The sequence below is a fragment of the Phaeoacremonium minimum genome, assembly GCF_000392275.1.
Source record: "Phaeoacremonium minimum UCRPA7 unplaced genomic scaffold PA7_03_scaffold_82, whole genome shotgun sequence".
In the NCBI taxonomy this organism is placed as follows: Eukaryota; Fungi; Ascomycota; class Sordariomycetes; order Togniniales; family Togniniaceae; genus Phaeoacremonium; species Phaeoacremonium minimum.
Genome location: NW_006920989.1, coordinates 114,574 through 130,359, shown reverse-complemented (window position 1 = coordinate 130,359; position 15,786 = coordinate 114,574). Strand labels below are relative to the sequence as shown.

Sequence of the window (15,786 nt, the reverse complement as noted above, 5' to 3'; positions counted from 1 at the left end):
TCAGGCCACTGAATAACGTTAATGTCGACGAGGCCAAACCGGGTGTGAGTGTAGGCGAGCACTAGCGCGGGGTGCAGTACTGTAGACTCCAGTACCCAGTAAGCCAGTGCACTGCGCGAAGTCCTATCGTGGCAGAGCCGTGGCGGGGCGAGTCGGTGGACCCTTTAGTGGACTTCTCAGACAAGTAGGACGTAGAACAAGTGTGTGGCAGGGGCTACCTAGGTCCTAGGTAGGTAGTTGCAAGACGCCTTTCTGTTCTACTTTGAAGTCTGGTCCTCAATGTCGCAAATCCGTCGTCAGCAATATTGGCTTGTTGCATTTATTAGGGGGTCAGAAGGCGGGCGAAGGGCCTCGAAGGAGGTGTTGCAGCGTGGGGGTCTCGGACGGCAACTGTCTCGTGGGTGACCAGGTACAGGTGGTGTCGTGCCGGGATGAGTTGAAGAGAGAGCGGAATGGGAACTTGGAAGCTGCAGCTTGGCCCGTTTGTCTTCCGGTATAGATCAAAGAGAAAAACCCATTTGCAAGCGGAACAGGCGAATCGGTAAGTAGGTAGATGTGGCAGAGAATGGACGAGAAACTCCAACTTGTCTTGATACGCTCGGGAGTCGGTTACACGACGAGGGGAAAGGCTACGGTTATATGGGCTATGTTGATCAGAGGAACATCGATGTCGGTGAACGCGTCGTCACTGCCTCTTGGTACAAGCTAGGACTGCCTCACGTCTGCATCACAAGGTGGCGGGGTCGCTGAGCGTGACTACTAGCAGCCTGACGAGTGGTGGTGACTTTGGAAGAGGTCGCCCTGAGGCTCGAGGCTCGTGTACGCCCTCCTAGTAAGGCAGAGAGCAAAGGCGAGCTTTGAATGGAGCTTCGGGGTCGCGATTCAGAGACAACAATGCCGAAACTACTCATCCGACTGAGTGTGTCGATGGCCGAGTGACCCTTGCGATCTTCCTAGAGTTGTATCGATATGGTGGTGGTGTAAGGACTCAGGGCTTGTAGCGGTAGTTGTAGAGTGGTGAGAGGCGGTTCCGATTCTTGGTAGAAACCTGCCAAAGTGCCGGTGGTGCTGAGCTGAGAGCTGAGCTGAGATGCTCGTGATGGTGGCCTTCCTTGGTGGCTCTAAGACCACCTTAGGTCTGATATGGCACTGAGGAGATGACAGGACCGTAACCAAATAGGAAGCGAAGTAAGTCAAGTCTCGGTACCTGCAAGTATAAGGTACGTCCCACCAGCAGCTCGCGCGGATACCAGGGTGAGGAGTGGTGTTGTGGTGTCGTTGCCCCCCGGCCAATAGGTGAATTATCTACCTACCTAGATATGACGATTACCAGTCAGCGCGGCGTAGAATACGCTTAAAACACCCCTTTTCCAGGCTCCTGGCTGTGAGACCGTTCCTTCCGGCACCGACACGTCGGTGAGCCGACTTTCCCGTTGATTTGACGTACCTGAGTGCTGTAGGTAAGTTTAGGCTTTCTAATGCCGACTGCATGGATAATCATTGAATCGTGTTAGCCGGGATTTCCCCTCCGGGCGCAACTGCAACTGGATAAGGTACCTACGGGTAGGTATGGGCGGAAGAGGACTGCAACTGTATCTGAATCTTGATATCGGAGCAGGGGCAGAGACCTGATCGGCCAGTTATTGTCAATACTAAGTAGCCCCGTTCGTTGTCCCTGATAGACATGCATCCAGTCCGGGGTAATGGAGGGCAATACCTCTCTCTGAAAATGCAAGGCAAGAGAGGTAGGGAAGGTATAATTCACGCAGATATGCTGCAGATGCAAGATAGGAAAGCATCGGGCTGTGAATGCACTGGCTCCTGGGCTTGTCCTGGTCGCGCCTTCCCAAGAACCCTCGCTGGGATACCTAGGTACCTTGTCTGATGCCCTCCACTTTAGGAAGGGCCGGGGTACTTCGAGTCACGTAGAAAAGCAGGGACCTATCGGTGGACAGTACCTTGCTTAGACACGCTGATTCTCTATCTGGTCTGGTTCATCGCGTATGTATGGCGATGACGTTCGCAGCATGAACGCACCTGCACTACATCTGCACCTGTACGGAAGGGGCAGCGACGGCAGGAGCTAAGGCAGTGAGGTAAGGTAGAGACTAGGTAGGCAAGGTTGGTGCGAGTAGATGTAGGTGGGCAGGTAGGTAGGAAGAAAGCGCTTTCTTCCATGTAAGCACGTCCTATACCAGACAGGCGATGTAGAAAAGGTGAGGTGACGGCAGGTTCGCTAGGCTGCTTTAGATTATCGTGATCCTGCTCGAACCAACAATGATCGTGGATCAAGACGAAATCCCGTATTTGGGGGCTCGCGGTTATTTTTATCTGCTGGTGCTGCTGCATGACCTTCCTACCAGTCCTCTCATGTGATCCATCTTCGCAGCGGCGTGAGACGGCACGTCCCATTCTCATCCCAGAACAACTACCACGGCGCGCGGAGTGAGACGGGAAGGACTCTTTCGCCCATGATTCATCTCACTCGGAGGGAGCCGCTTTGGTGGCGGGCTCCATACAACGCTCTCTACTATATTCATGACAGCACTGATTGTCTCTCACTCTCGTGGAAAGCGTGGGTGTCGCCACACAGCAGGTTCGTTTCTTGACAAACATTCCATCCAGCGGTTGGTGTTGTGGCACGGAGAGGGTTTCAAGCAGCTCTTGGTCTCGTAGTCCGGCTGTTCTGTCGCTGCGAAGGCGAGCACCAACCGCGACTTTTCTGACATTGGTGCACCACACGATCAGCTATCAATCTACCTTCTCCGCATTCATGCCGGTCTCCCTGAGACCAAGACAAACGCGAGCAGGCGTCCAGTCGGCAGCCGAATTGCACATCATGCACGCCGCCCAGCAGCAGAGACACATGCCCGGCTGCATCTCATCCTTTTCAGCATGTGCGTGGCGTCGATGTCGATCCAGGTGCCCGGGAGCAGCTAGGAAGCGACAGCACAAGTTCTGCCCGCCCGACCAAAAGGCGCAAGCGCAATTGTGAGAATCATGTTCGATCTAGATCTATTGGCGTGGAGTTGCCGACAACTGCTCACCGGCCTTTCGGTAGCTTATGTGACCGCGAGAATGCTCTCAGGTGTGACGTGAGTGGTGACAACTCTCCTCTGAGATGTGGAAGATGGGGGTATTGAAAAGTACCATTGGGCGAGTAGAACTGCATCTCTCTAGAATATCACAATCACGGTCAGTTTGTCTTCTCTTAGCCTTGCTTTAAGAGTGTACGGGGGTCCCCGGCCCTCTCGCAGCAGGTCGGATGCAAGTCTTGCCTGCAGTAACACTTGAGCAGGACCTTGCTCAACGCTATATCTAACGCGACCTCGGGCCATGCCCGATACTGTAGCACAAACAGATGTGTGTGAGGCAGACCATCAGTCTCAATTAATCCAGCACGGACTTCCATGAGCAAGCCTTCCGGTGTTAGTGATGTAAAACCGAGTTGGGTTCTCCCCTCCAGCAGCATGAGTGCCCCTCACATCCACACCCACCGCCCCCAAGACATCAAGCAGACCACTATGCTGCTCCAGCATCAGTAAACAGAGCACCTACAGCATATGCTCTAGCCAACATGCGGCCTAAACGGTTGCTGTCTTCAAAATGTGACACAGGGCGAGAAAGGCGGCTAGGAAACAACCTCTCATAGCGCCTTGCGCGTTTGTTGCGACATGCCTTGCAAGTTGCCTGATTACACAACAGCCTTCGTGCCCTTCACGATTAGGAAGCGGTGGAACCCCCCACTCCTGGCAGGTCATCAACCAAATTTGCATAAAGGCAACCCTCATTCTTTACCATAGCCGAGTTATCACCAGTCAACCCACCGTCTAGGTTGCGACCAATTACTGATTGAAAGCCCGGGTTTCCCGGACGCGGTCAGACCAACTTAGACGCGGTCATCAGTTCGTGATCATCGCAAGCCGTTGTTGAATAGTCGCTTAACAACCATAATATTGGTGGCATACAGAAAAGGGGGCCTAGAATCTAACGTTCAGCATTGCTTCTTCTGATCCGCCGCATTTACGCCTCCATGTACAATTCTCGTGTGTGTTGCATTCACAACCAAACCCCGACGTGCATACCACCGCCTAACTCTACGTCTGTCATATATCAGATCAGAAATGTGAACACTGGTTGGCGCTATTTGCAGAGGATCGACCAGCCAGTCCCAATCGAGGCACTCTTCAAATCCTCAGTCAGCCTCCATGTTCGGCCAGAACACCTCCGTCAACCAACGCCTCTCCCATGGTGGTCCTTGGTGTGATTTCTGAGCGACAATGTCCACCACTTCCCACCACTAGACTAGTGGGCGGCTGTTACTATCTGTCCGCCTGCCACCCTCCATTTTGCCCAGTCAGATTGCACAATCCCTGCCCCAGGAAAGCATGGACCACCTTCAAGATTGACCACACCTGTGCCGAATTGTTCGCGAGATTGACCACTTGACTGTGGTCTCTGGTAATGCTCTATCACTTCCACAGGTGCGCCCCTCCCTTCTCACGGACGGCAACGGGACGACTCATCATCGTCATCCACTTACTACGCCCCGCCCCGCGAGCCGGATTCGCATAGCAAGGGCGGCCCCGGGACCAGGAAGAGGCTGTCATGCACTCTGTCATGTAAGTATCCGTCTAACCGTTGATCTTCCCACTCGCCTGACCCTAACCCCTGTCTCTGTCTGTTTCATCGCGCACCCAGTTCGCAGCTGCAAGTGCGGCAACAGCGGGTTAAGGTCGCCACAGTGGAACAGCAAGTAAACATGGCTGTGCTCAAATACTCAGCTTCTAGCGATATCCAATGTGACCCGGCCTGATCAAGACTCTGGTTCTATTCTCATTCAAATGTATGTATCGATCTTGATCGTTGGGCGTCATCTCACCTTGCCCACCCCTTCCTCGCAACGCGCCGAGATACCCTGCTGTTTAGTAGACCGTGCTCTGGCGTGGACGGTATGGTCCCTGCTATCCGTATCGTCCAATCAGAGTCGGTAGGCCTTCACCCACTTCTGACGACTCTATCAACCGCAACTCACAACAACTCTAGACCACACCACCCACCTCCATATATCGCAAATTTACGCCTTGTACACCTCCATACCATTTTCCTTGAAATATTCACCGCCATACAAGAGATTCTATGACTCCTCCGCATTGTCTTGGAACCAAGCCACAAGCCACATCTACCTCCCTGAGAAATGTGGTTAGGCTGTTACTTCCTTGTTGAGTCTCGTATTACGCGTGTCAGGAGGTCCTCTATGACTTCAATATGAGCTAACCTTCCACAAAGCTTCTAGGTCACCGTGCTTAAATCCTGTTTCTGGGCAAGACTATTTCGGGTCGGACTCTCTGGGCAGGCATGTTTTGGACGTCTCATCAAGACCGTCAGGAAATTATTCGCAGGCCGGTTTCGCAACTAGCCACGTTTCTTAAGTCTCCTGCCTGGAGGCTAGCAGATGCCTGTCTCGCTTTTCTGAAACAAAATTCCATTAAACGTCGAGTGGCTTGCGCCACTGGCCATAACTAAGAAGACATAGTCTGTTTCTTCCCGTGACTTCTCACCTGCACGCACTATCTACACTGTCAGATATCATCCGACTCCAAGAGCTTTTTCCGCTCGGTGTCACAAAAATTTCCATCACTCATCAAGTACTATACTGGTCAATTTTCAGGGCCTGGTGTGTGGTGTTCCTTGTCGTGTTCACCAAGCTGTATCAAATGACTCAAAACTGCCTCCTTGACAGAAAGTCGTTGGCTTATGCTTAAACTTGTAAAACACCAAGAACGAGCATCCTCTCCCTAGCTGTCGAGTGACATCCATGCCGTGCACCTTGCCTTCCGACGGTTTCGGCTTGATGCCACTCCAAAGCAACCAGCTCTCGCTGAAGGGCCATCATCCTTTCTGGATGATGTATGGGGCCAATGACTATACCTAGAGTGCTTGTACACCATCACCTGCACACCATCTCAGACGGATCCCCACACACCCCATGTCACCACCACGAGGCCCATTAAGAGACCTGCAGCCACCATTTTCGGACATATATGGCTTAGTCTGGTTCATATAATAGTCGATATTTTGCAAATCCCATGATACACTCCACCCGACTCTGCCTTACCCTTATGTGTGTGATGGTACACCCCCACCCTCAACGGCATTGAAATGTCCGTGTTGGTGTCATTGGGCGCGAAGGTAGCACCTTGTCGCGGCACTCGTACGTTTGCTTGTCGATGGTGACTCCCGGACGTCTCGGAAGTCAGGTAGTAACCCTGCTCCTCCGGCCGGCAGTCGAGAAGCTTAGACAGTCCGGAGATGTGATGTCGATCCCGCAACCCTGTGAAAGAAGCAGGGGTTTTAGGCTCTTGTCGATCAGGTCGCAGGGCGGCCTTCCAGGATACTTGTCTCCGAACAGAAGGCTTGGCTGGCCTCGTCATACTATCCACCGTGACATGATAAGGGCGAACTGCTGGTGCAAGTTGGCCGCACTACGCGACCGTTTTGCTCGATAGTGATGACGTTTAGAAACTCGATGTGATGCAAACTACACACCGAGTGTGTGCGGCCGTGATAGTGGACGGATCAGCAGCTGGCACAAACATCCTCCTAGAGGGTGGGTCGGGGTTCTAGATTCGCCTCCCTGTTGTCATTACTCGCATCTTTGTCTTCTGGGTAGAGGCTCGCGGGTTAACGCGGTTCAGCATCGCTCACGGGGTACCTTGACGTTATTCCCATATGAAATCCTGATGGTGTGAAATCCGCCTTGATTTCTTTTCGATTACGCGCCCTCAGACTGGGCGCGATACGACGCTGTCACCCCCAAACTTGATCATCTTGGTTCCATCATTTACTTACCTCGGTATTGAGAAATGTGCGGAAGATCATCCTATTTGTCCACAATGCCGTTACTATCCTGTTAGCCTCACCAAGATCCTAAGTCCACCTCAGCGCTGTTTGCATATTATATTCGTCTGAGTTCCATATACAGCAACGCGATGTTCGTAGATACGGATGGGCAGATCGCGGGAGATGGACATGGATGTCACAAGCGCTATACCTATAATTGCCATAGTTTGATATACGGGAAGTGAGCCTGGGTTTGTATGCCGGCCCGTACCACATCGTCTCTGTGTAAGTTCGTCCACGCACGGACGGGGCCGCAGAGACCGTTCTCTTCGCGCTAGAGTTGTCAAGAATGGCTAGTGAAGCGAGCGAGACATGCCTGAGCAGGCATGTGACCTCTCACGCCGGACTAAGACTCGGGAGACTGGGTCATGCGGTGCGGCAGAGCCTCCGAGATTGGTGAGGTGAAGAATGCAAAAGGGGTTCACGGTAAGCAGAGACACGATGTAGCTCGTGTCCCGTAACTACCCGATCCCATGACATTGATAGGGGTGGCAGCGGGATGACTGAAATCACCGCTCTAGCGGCTCAGCGCGCGGGCTGTCGAAGTCTAGGCGGAGCAGGTCTTCCCGAAGGGGTCGGTTGCATATACGTGAGTTTGGGCTTGGCTCTTGCCGCCTGAAGCAAGGGAGACCCAGCCTCTTGGGAGTATAGTCAAGACTGAGATAAAGACGAGTAGGAGTGGCTCTATCAACATCGATCCTTATGGCGGATCTGCGTTCCTCATCGCTCCCTCAGGACAGGTGTCTGTCTTCCTAGCTGACAGGATATATTTAACTTGAAGAGTATCGTCATCAACTCAATGCTACGCATGATCCCTCAACTCTTGAATAGGTTTTAGAGTCATTGTCACAATCAAATTAATACAGTGGCATAGTTTACTTGAGCGACTGATATGATAAATTCCGGTCAGCCTTGCTTCTGACGAGCTAGGTCAAACCTGATGTAGTACACCGGCTGCCTCACACTGCTCACATTCGCAAGAACATGCCATGTATATCCACGTACTATGACATATTTGGCCTTCTTGGTGTCAGGGTCATGAGGTCTTTGAGTTCGCTTTGATGGTGTCCTCCTTGATCAAAGATGATGGAGTTTCAGCCATTTTCGTATCTGCGGGTTTGCCACATCGGTTGTGAAACTACGCCAGCCCTCTGCGTAGATAAACCATATTTGAAGCGGAAACAGCGGCACTTCCGCGTACAATGAGACAATATAGAGATCATCATGCTCAAGAGGGTGTGCATGTTCGGAACAAAATTCCGCCAGCGCTCCTGCATAGAAACTTACCGGCAGTGTCCATGTCCAGGAAATTCCGGAAGGTCAAGCTCAAAGAGTGCTTCTCTGTGACATTTCAAATCCTAAGGCATACGGTATTCTAGAGCACATGCTGCGATGACTGTTCACCACCTGGTATGTTTCTTGGGAATACTCAGTTGCAACAAATCTGCTTTGAAGATTCCACGAATGTGTCTTAGCGGAAATAGATATCGAATGACAGAATCGTAAAAACTTATTGAACCAGTCAATTCATTCGTCGCTCCTTCATTGGATTAATAGATAAGTTATCGGAGAATAGTTTCTATTTGTATGTCGCCTATTTGGCGTGATTACCCATGATATTGTTGTATAAACAAATGAAGACATGCCTTGACCTGTCAACTTCCTTGACATACAGACGCTGTTTGTCCTTCAACGAAATAACAGAATGTTTGCTTACACCAGGTAGACAATAGTATGATGGACTGCGTGCTTTGTCAGACGTAACAACTTATAGTTGCGAATGCTAATTTCGGGGGTATCCTCATTCCTGTCCATCGAGCCATTATCTTTTCTCATTTCGAAACGAGCTTCATCACGATTGACTGCATTTGACGGCTGGAGTACTCGTCCCATTTGAGACAAAGGACATGAAGGCTAAAGGTCATGTTCGACATAGCCCACTAGAATAGATGTTTAGCCAGTGTATGGGCAACAGTTGCTCAAAGGCTAGTTCCCATTCCTCAATGTCAAAGACATCTATTTGATTAAAGTAAAAGATGTGACGGCAATTATTTTGACTTTCATATTAAAAAAATGGCAATGTCACAAGCTGATAGTTTATACGTCGGCTGAGAACACGGATCAGCCTTGACAGGTATTGAGCGGAAAGATACACCTTGTACTGGAGCTCATGAAGTTACAAGAGTTTCAATCATGAGGGCTAATAGCCCAAACAGTGACTGTGGTTGCCCTTGAATGATGAATAGCTATATTAGTAAATTCCTCATGATAGTTCGACCGTGCTTCGCACCATAGCCAAGATACTCGCAAGAAAAGTTGGCCGAGGTGTATGTGCAAGCGGCTCTGGGTGAGATCCCCTGTAGTGGATAGCAAGACACCCCGCTATCGGCACGAGTCACAGCATCACACACCAAACTTTTTGTCCGGGGAGGCAACGCACGCTGCTCCATTTCCCACGGCAAGTAGCAACATTGACGAAACGGCGCTGATGGCTTCTTCCCCGGCGCAGCAGGACTCCCAGCCGGCCAAGAAGGGCCCGAGTGCCCTGCGGTCTATTATCGCTGGCTCGACCGCTGGAGCGATTGAGATTGGTTTGTTTGTCCTGGTCTTCTTCGAGTGACGCAGCTTGTGCTAACCACCTCGTTCTCGCCAGCCATCACATATCCCGCCGAGTGTACGTGCTGCTGCCCAGCCTCAATTGATATGACGATCTCGTTACCTAACACCTGATACAGTTGCGAAGACCAGGACGCAGCTCAACCGCCGCCTAGCCGACGGTCAGAAGCTGCCATGGCCGCCGTTCGGTAAACAGTGGTATGCGGGATGCACCACCCTCATCATAGGAAACTCCTTGAAGGCTGGAATACGTATGCGATCTGGCCTTCCCAATACCTTGAGGACAGCTGCTGACAGCCAACTCTGCAGGATTTGTCGCATTCGATCAGTACAAGAAGATGCTCGCCGATGCCGAGGGTAACATCTCCGGGCCGCGGACGGTGATTGCTGGCTTCGGCGCCGGAGTAACCGAGTCCCTGCTTGCAGTCACGCCGTTCGAGAGTATCAAGACGACGCTGTGAGTGCCGCATGGCACCGGACTACCGTGTCTGTTGGTATACTGATGGTTGGCTGTAGGATCGACGACAGGAAGTCGGCTAAACCGCGACTGCGCGGATTTCTTCACGCCGTACCCATCATTGCGCGCGAGCGTGGCATTCGAGGCTTCTTCCAAGGCTTCGTCCCTACGACGGCCCGACAGGCTGCTAACAGCGCAACGCGTTTTTCATCATATAACTTCCTCAAGCAGATGGCGGAGTCATACACCGCACCGGGCGAGAAACTCGGGACTGTCGGCACGTTCGCCATGGGTGGTCTGGCTGGTCTTATCACAGTCTATGTCACTCAACCGCTGGATACAGTCAAGACTCGCATGCAGAGTATCGAGGCAAAGCAGGTGTATGGCAATAGCTTCCGTTGCGCAGCTATGATCTTTAAGAACGAAGGCGTCTTCACTTTCTGGAGCGGCGCGTTACCGAGACTGGCACGACTAATACTGAGCGGCGGCATTGTCTTCACCATGTACGAGAAGAGTATCGACTTCATGGATCGCATGGACCCCGACAGGAAGTACATATGAGCGTGGGAAAATAGAAGGGGATTCTAGGGAACTGAAAAGCAAAATGGGGCCTAGTAAAGGCGTTGGGGTTTCATATACATTGGTCATATACCACATGTTTTTGCGACCATCGATGATGTCGCGTTGTACTGTACATAGGCAGAGTCCTGGATCTAATACATCCTCTGCCCACCTAAACGCCAAACCATGCTTGAGTAATACAATATGTTCACAGATCGTCCACAACCCTCGGCCGTCGTCGGCTTCATCACTTGTGTTATGACCAAGTCTTCACCGTTCACTGAAAGCGAATAAGGCCGCCTAGTCTCTTTCCCACCCGCCCAAGCCAGCTGCGATTCGGGGCTTCTTCCAACTCGGTCAAGAGGTCTTTGTAGTAGGTAGGGTTACTCCTAGGCTCCATCACATTGCCCAATGTGCGATACTTCGTCTGGTAGCGGCCCTCCAACAGTGAATACAGGGCATTGACCTGCTTCAGCTCTGCTTTTTCGTTGAATGCTGCATTCGGTGCAGCGATCTGCTTCTCGAGCCGCTTCTTGAGGACTTCTTGAAGCTGGCAGTCCGGCCGGAGGTGGTCCTTCGGCCATTGCGCCAGGGCGCGCTGGTAGTGTTTGTACGCGACCTGTGAGATTTGTTCGTCAACGGATTGGAATGGAATGTTTGAGCAGGATCGCTATTTACACTTCTGACCGCACTGGACATCTTGACGATTGTCGCCTACGATGGCCCCATGGAAATCTGGCCGTGGTTTTGTGCAGCTGAGCGTATAGCCCTCTTGAAGTTGTCTGACGTCGACGACCTTGGTGAACGAGGCTTCTGGGCCCAAGCTCTAAGAAAAATTGGTGATATCAACGCTGAGAAGGGCCCGTTACAATTGGCTGCATAGGTTAATTAGCGGCGTGTAAGGCTTCCGACTGCCGACGAAGCGGATGTGGCGGTGCACAGTCTCTCTGTCCTAACTATGGCAAGGAGGCCCCCGGATTTCCGCGCCATTCTGCGGTGGTTCTGTCGTACTGAGTTGGTCAGCGACTCAGGACAGCGTTAGTGGGCATCAGGCGGCGTCTGCGACAGTCAAAGGCAGGCTTACGAGTCCCTGACCTGAATTGCTTCATCTCCTGCATTCCCGACACTCTCTTCCACAACTCTCCTTGGCCATTTCTACGCCTTCTCTTGCTTTTCCCTTACACTGTCGCGCATCTGCGATACGCGAACTTCAATTTCCTTGACCTTGTTCATACTGAGAGACCGACCTCTTGATCTCTCCTTCCAATAGCCTCGAAGTGGCAATAGGGGACCGGTGAAACACCGTCGCCGTCCCCCAGTCCGTCCCCCAGAACGACACAATGTCAGGACGGTACGAAAGGGTACGTGGTATTTCTGGGACGCTGTATTCTATTGACACGCCGACTGACATTTTACTCAACAGGTGAACGCCCACGATGACGATGAACCCGACACACCAGTCACTGCGGGACAAAGGCCGATAGAGCCGATACCGAACTCGCCTCCTCCATCCTTCCATTCGCGAAACTCATCGATCTCGTCCAGAGAGCGACAGGCGAGAGTCGATTCTACGCTTGCCGACGCATTCGACACCGAAGGCGACGAGAGCGACGACGAGGCCGATGATAGGCAGCGGCTTGTACGAGGCAATTCTTTCCCAGTGGCCAACCTGGGCGGGCAGCCGGCAGCAAACCCTTCATCTTCAAGGCCGGCTGTCCCAGAGAGGCAGACTACGCAGTTCCCGTCAGCAGCTCCTGCCGCCGCCGCTGCAGGGTCAAATAGGATATTCGGCAGTGGCATCCAGTCCGATGGTGTATTCTCGAACTTAACTGCAAAGCCCGAACGAGGAGCGAATGAGAAGGAAGAGCAGCCTCCCGTAAGTCAACATGAGTATTTGTTCTCAGTGCTAGTATTTCCATGCTAATCTCGTACAGACATACGAACAAGCGGCAGCAGATGCTGCTCCACCATACTGGGAGACGACCATTCTAGCCCCAGGCCTCGGCGGACCCGACGAAGTGTATATTGATGGCATGCCTGTCGGCTCCGTGTTCAGCTTCGTCTGGAACGGCATGATCTCCATGTCATTCCAGCTCGTCGGTTTCCTGCTCACTTATCTCCTCCACTCGACACACGCTGCGAAGAATGGCTCACGTGCAGGCCTGGGCATCACGCTGATCCAGTATGGCTTCTACATGAAGGGAACCAGTGGCTCGGGCGCGGGCGGCATGGGCGGTGAAGGGATGGGCGGCGATTCATCGGACGGCTACACGAGCCCGCCGGACCCAAACTCACACGACTTCGATCCGGGCAGCGTGAACTCTGGGAGTGGTGGAAGTGGTGGTGGTATTTCTGACATTGCGAGCTCGGACTGGGTTGCTTACATTCTCATGATTGTTGGATGGTTCATTCTTATTCGGGCGGTCAGTGACTACTTCAAGGCGAGGAGACACGAACAGCTGGTGTTGCAGAGCCCGGACCGGGGTCTTGGTATTCCTATCATTGCCGAGGGAGAGAATCCCGAGCGGGTGGTATGACATGCCGATATATTCAGCGTTATTGTTGTTTCATAAAATGGAGGATATATACAATCAGTATGGCCGGCCGACGGCTACTTTGCGTCTAATGCTAGCCGCATGGTATCCACCAGCCATTGCATAGCTTTACGATTGCGTTAGATATAAAAGCATTCTCCTCGCATCTTCAGGATACGTTCTGCTGTTGAGTTTCTGATCGATATGAGTGCTCTCTCCCTCGTAGGCTCACTATTACGGTCAGGGATAGAAGCCTTAGTATGACCTATGTCCTGGTCATTAAATGATGTTCAGTCGGTGTTAACGGCTTGCTTCTTCCGACCTGATTACCATAGGGACTATTACTCACATTTACCATAATACGAGACTCGAGTAATGTTTGCAAAATCGAGTGATCTTAAGTGGCGTGCCAATAGCGTCTATTAACAAAACTTACATCAATCCATCTATGCTGCATGGGTCAGCACATTACTTTAGGTATGTTCTCACTATGATAAGTGCGGGGCAGGTGAGGGGTGATATGAAGCTCTCCGTATGGGGAAGCTCTCTCTTACAACATAAAATATCAGTTCATCAACCATACCAAAGTTCCCAATTATCCGTGAAACAAAGAGACTCAACTTTTGTGATTTCGCGATCCATCTAACTGCTTCTCACATTCGTATTTCCATCATTCCTAGAGTCTGGGTCGCAACTGCCCCTTACTAAACCCTTGCATTTAGTCGAAGGTTCCCTACAAGCTTGATTCACGCATCTCACTCCGAATATCGATCTGTAACGCCGCTGCTATAGTAGACACCAAAACGTGGCGTCCATCAAGCAAAGATTTCTGAGGCTCCTTGCTAGCCTGCCTACTCCCTTGACCCAGGGACTCAGATCATCCGCCCGTCAGGGCGCTCAGCAAAGAGACGGCATCAACACCATGGCGTGGAGAAGCTCTGGCTCTTCTAACAAGGCTCTTATCGAGAACCTGTGGAAGAATGAGCTCATTACCGATTCGAGAGTTAAGGAGGCTTTCCTGAAGGTACTGGATTTCCTAATTTTGCCTGTACGTCACCCGCAGGACTCTAAATATCTGGAAATAGGTCGACCGCGCGCATTACGCTCCCGCCTCTCCGTACGAAGACTCCCCCCAGTCTATCGGCCATGCGGCGACCATATCTGCACCCCACATGCACGCAGCCGCCATCGAGAAGCTCCTACCCTTCGTCATACCATCCGAGAAGAACCCCGCGCCCCGCGTCCTCGACATCGGCTCCGGCTCCGGCTACCTCACACACGTCCTCGCCGAGCTAGTAGGCGACAAGGGGACCGTCATCGGTCTGGAGCACATCCAGGCACTCCACGACCTGGGCGAGGAGAACATGAAGAAGAGTGCAGAGGGCCGAGCGTTCCTGGACTCAGGGCGCGTGAAGTTCCGCGTAGGCGACGGACGCAAAGGCTGGGTCGAGCCGGACGAGGACATACGCTCGGCGGAGCAGGACGTGGTGGAGACGAGGGGTAAGGGATGGGATGCCATCCATGTCGGCGCGAGCGCCGTCGAGCTGCACCAGGAGCTCGTGGACCAACTGCGTGCCCCCGGCCGCATGTTCATCCCGGTGGACGACGGCGCGGACGGCTGGAGCCAGCATGTCTGGGCGATCGACAAGGACGAGAAGGGCGAGGTCACCAAGAAAAAGCTGTTCGGCGTACGCTACGTCCCGTTGACGGACGCCCCGAAGTGATCGTTCCAAGTCAGACTGAGCTTTGATCAACCATTGCTGTCGATTTGCAGGAGTGCGACCCTTGCGGTGACTATATTACCGCCTAAACCCTACTGCCGTTGAGCGTGTCGTGAAAAGTAATATAACCGGGTCCGAGATGGTAACTCTGGAGCTTTTGGAGCTTTTGGTGGATCAACTTGCTCGTGGTTGCTGAAGAGGTAGCTTATCCGTTATGAGTGAGTAGCTCATAAATGTACATCAAGTTAAAATATTCTCTGGGTGGATGTAGTTGTCGATCTCTTGTGCCAAATTTGTAGCGCCTTCTGAGTGTAAGTGGTCGATCCATATGATCTGTTTGGCTCTCGAGATAGTCTCGACACCGGATAAGAGACCCATTTGCGACATCAAGGCTCCAGTGCTGTGCATAGTACTTTGGCGTTGCTCATCAGAACCGACCAGAGCAACTGTGACGGTAGCCCACAGGACGAGTTCTAAGGTATCTTCCGAGTAGCGGCTGATATCATGTTGAAGAAGCTTGCAAAATCTCTCACATAGTTGCGCCACCTCTGTAGCTGGGAGACTGAACCGCAACTTCAGAGCAGCCAAGAGGGCTAGGCAGGCAAGCCTTGTTAGCTCGACTATTATAGCCACAGGCGATTCATACTGTAGATTGCTGCCGTTCGGTAGCCTTGATATCGACAGTGAATGGTGACTGGCCGGTCCGATGATTCTGACAGCATTGACATCGCTTTCCCAGAATCCTGATTGATTAGAATTCGAGTTGACTGTGGCCGCAACCATGGACATCAGGGCAATCGCTTCTGTGATCGGAACGAACTCAACAGATATCTCTTCAAGCCTCTCCATTAGTGTTGATAGTTGCGATGGGCTGTGATCATCGACTATGAGAGCCTCTTGGTCTAACTCTGGCGGGAGTGCGAAGCGAGGTTGAATGTCGTGAAAGGCTGCTCCGAGTAAGTCAAGCCTAGGCTTTGTCAGATTATTCTTCAGG

The 15,786-nt window shown here is 52.1% G+C and overlaps 3 protein-coding genes across 3 annotated transcripts; all 3 read left to right on the top strand.

The window, feature by feature from the left end:
- Positions 1 to 9,391: 9,391 nt before the first annotated feature.
- UCRPA7_1316 (putative tricarboxylate transport protein) lies at positions 9,392 to 10,537 on the top strand (the record flags this gene model as incomplete). The annotated part of the gene is made up of 4 exons (XM_007913898.1): positions 9,392 to 9,494; positions 9,639 to 9,770; positions 9,829 to 9,976; positions 10,036 to 10,537. The coding sequence occupies 4 exons, from the start codon at positions 9,392 to 9,394 to the stop codon at positions 10,535 to 10,537; spliced, it is 885 nt and encodes a 294-aa protein (XP_007912089.1).
- Positions 10,538 to 11,877: 1,340 nt separating this feature from the next.
- On the top strand, positions 11,878 to 13,074 carry UCRPA7_1315 (putative metal homeostatis protein bsd2 protein; the record flags this gene model as incomplete). Its single annotated transcript, XM_007913897.1, has 3 exons — positions 11,878 to 11,898; positions 11,961 to 12,413; positions 12,472 to 13,074. 3 exons carry the CDS (start codon positions 11,878 to 11,880, stop codon positions 13,072 to 13,074), a joined length of 1,077 nt encoding a protein of 358 aa, XP_007912088.1.
- A 919-nt stretch (positions 13,075 to 13,993) lies between these two features.
- On the top strand, positions 13,994 to 14,795 carry UCRPA7_1314 (putative protein-beta-aspartate methyltransferase protein; the record flags this gene model as incomplete). The annotated part of the gene is made up of 2 exons (XM_007913896.1): positions 13,994 to 14,095; positions 14,157 to 14,795. 2 exons carry the CDS (start codon positions 13,994 to 13,996, stop codon positions 14,793 to 14,795), a joined length of 741 nt encoding a protein of 246 aa, XP_007912087.1.
- Between the last annotated feature and the right edge of the window lie 991 nt (positions 14,796 to 15,786).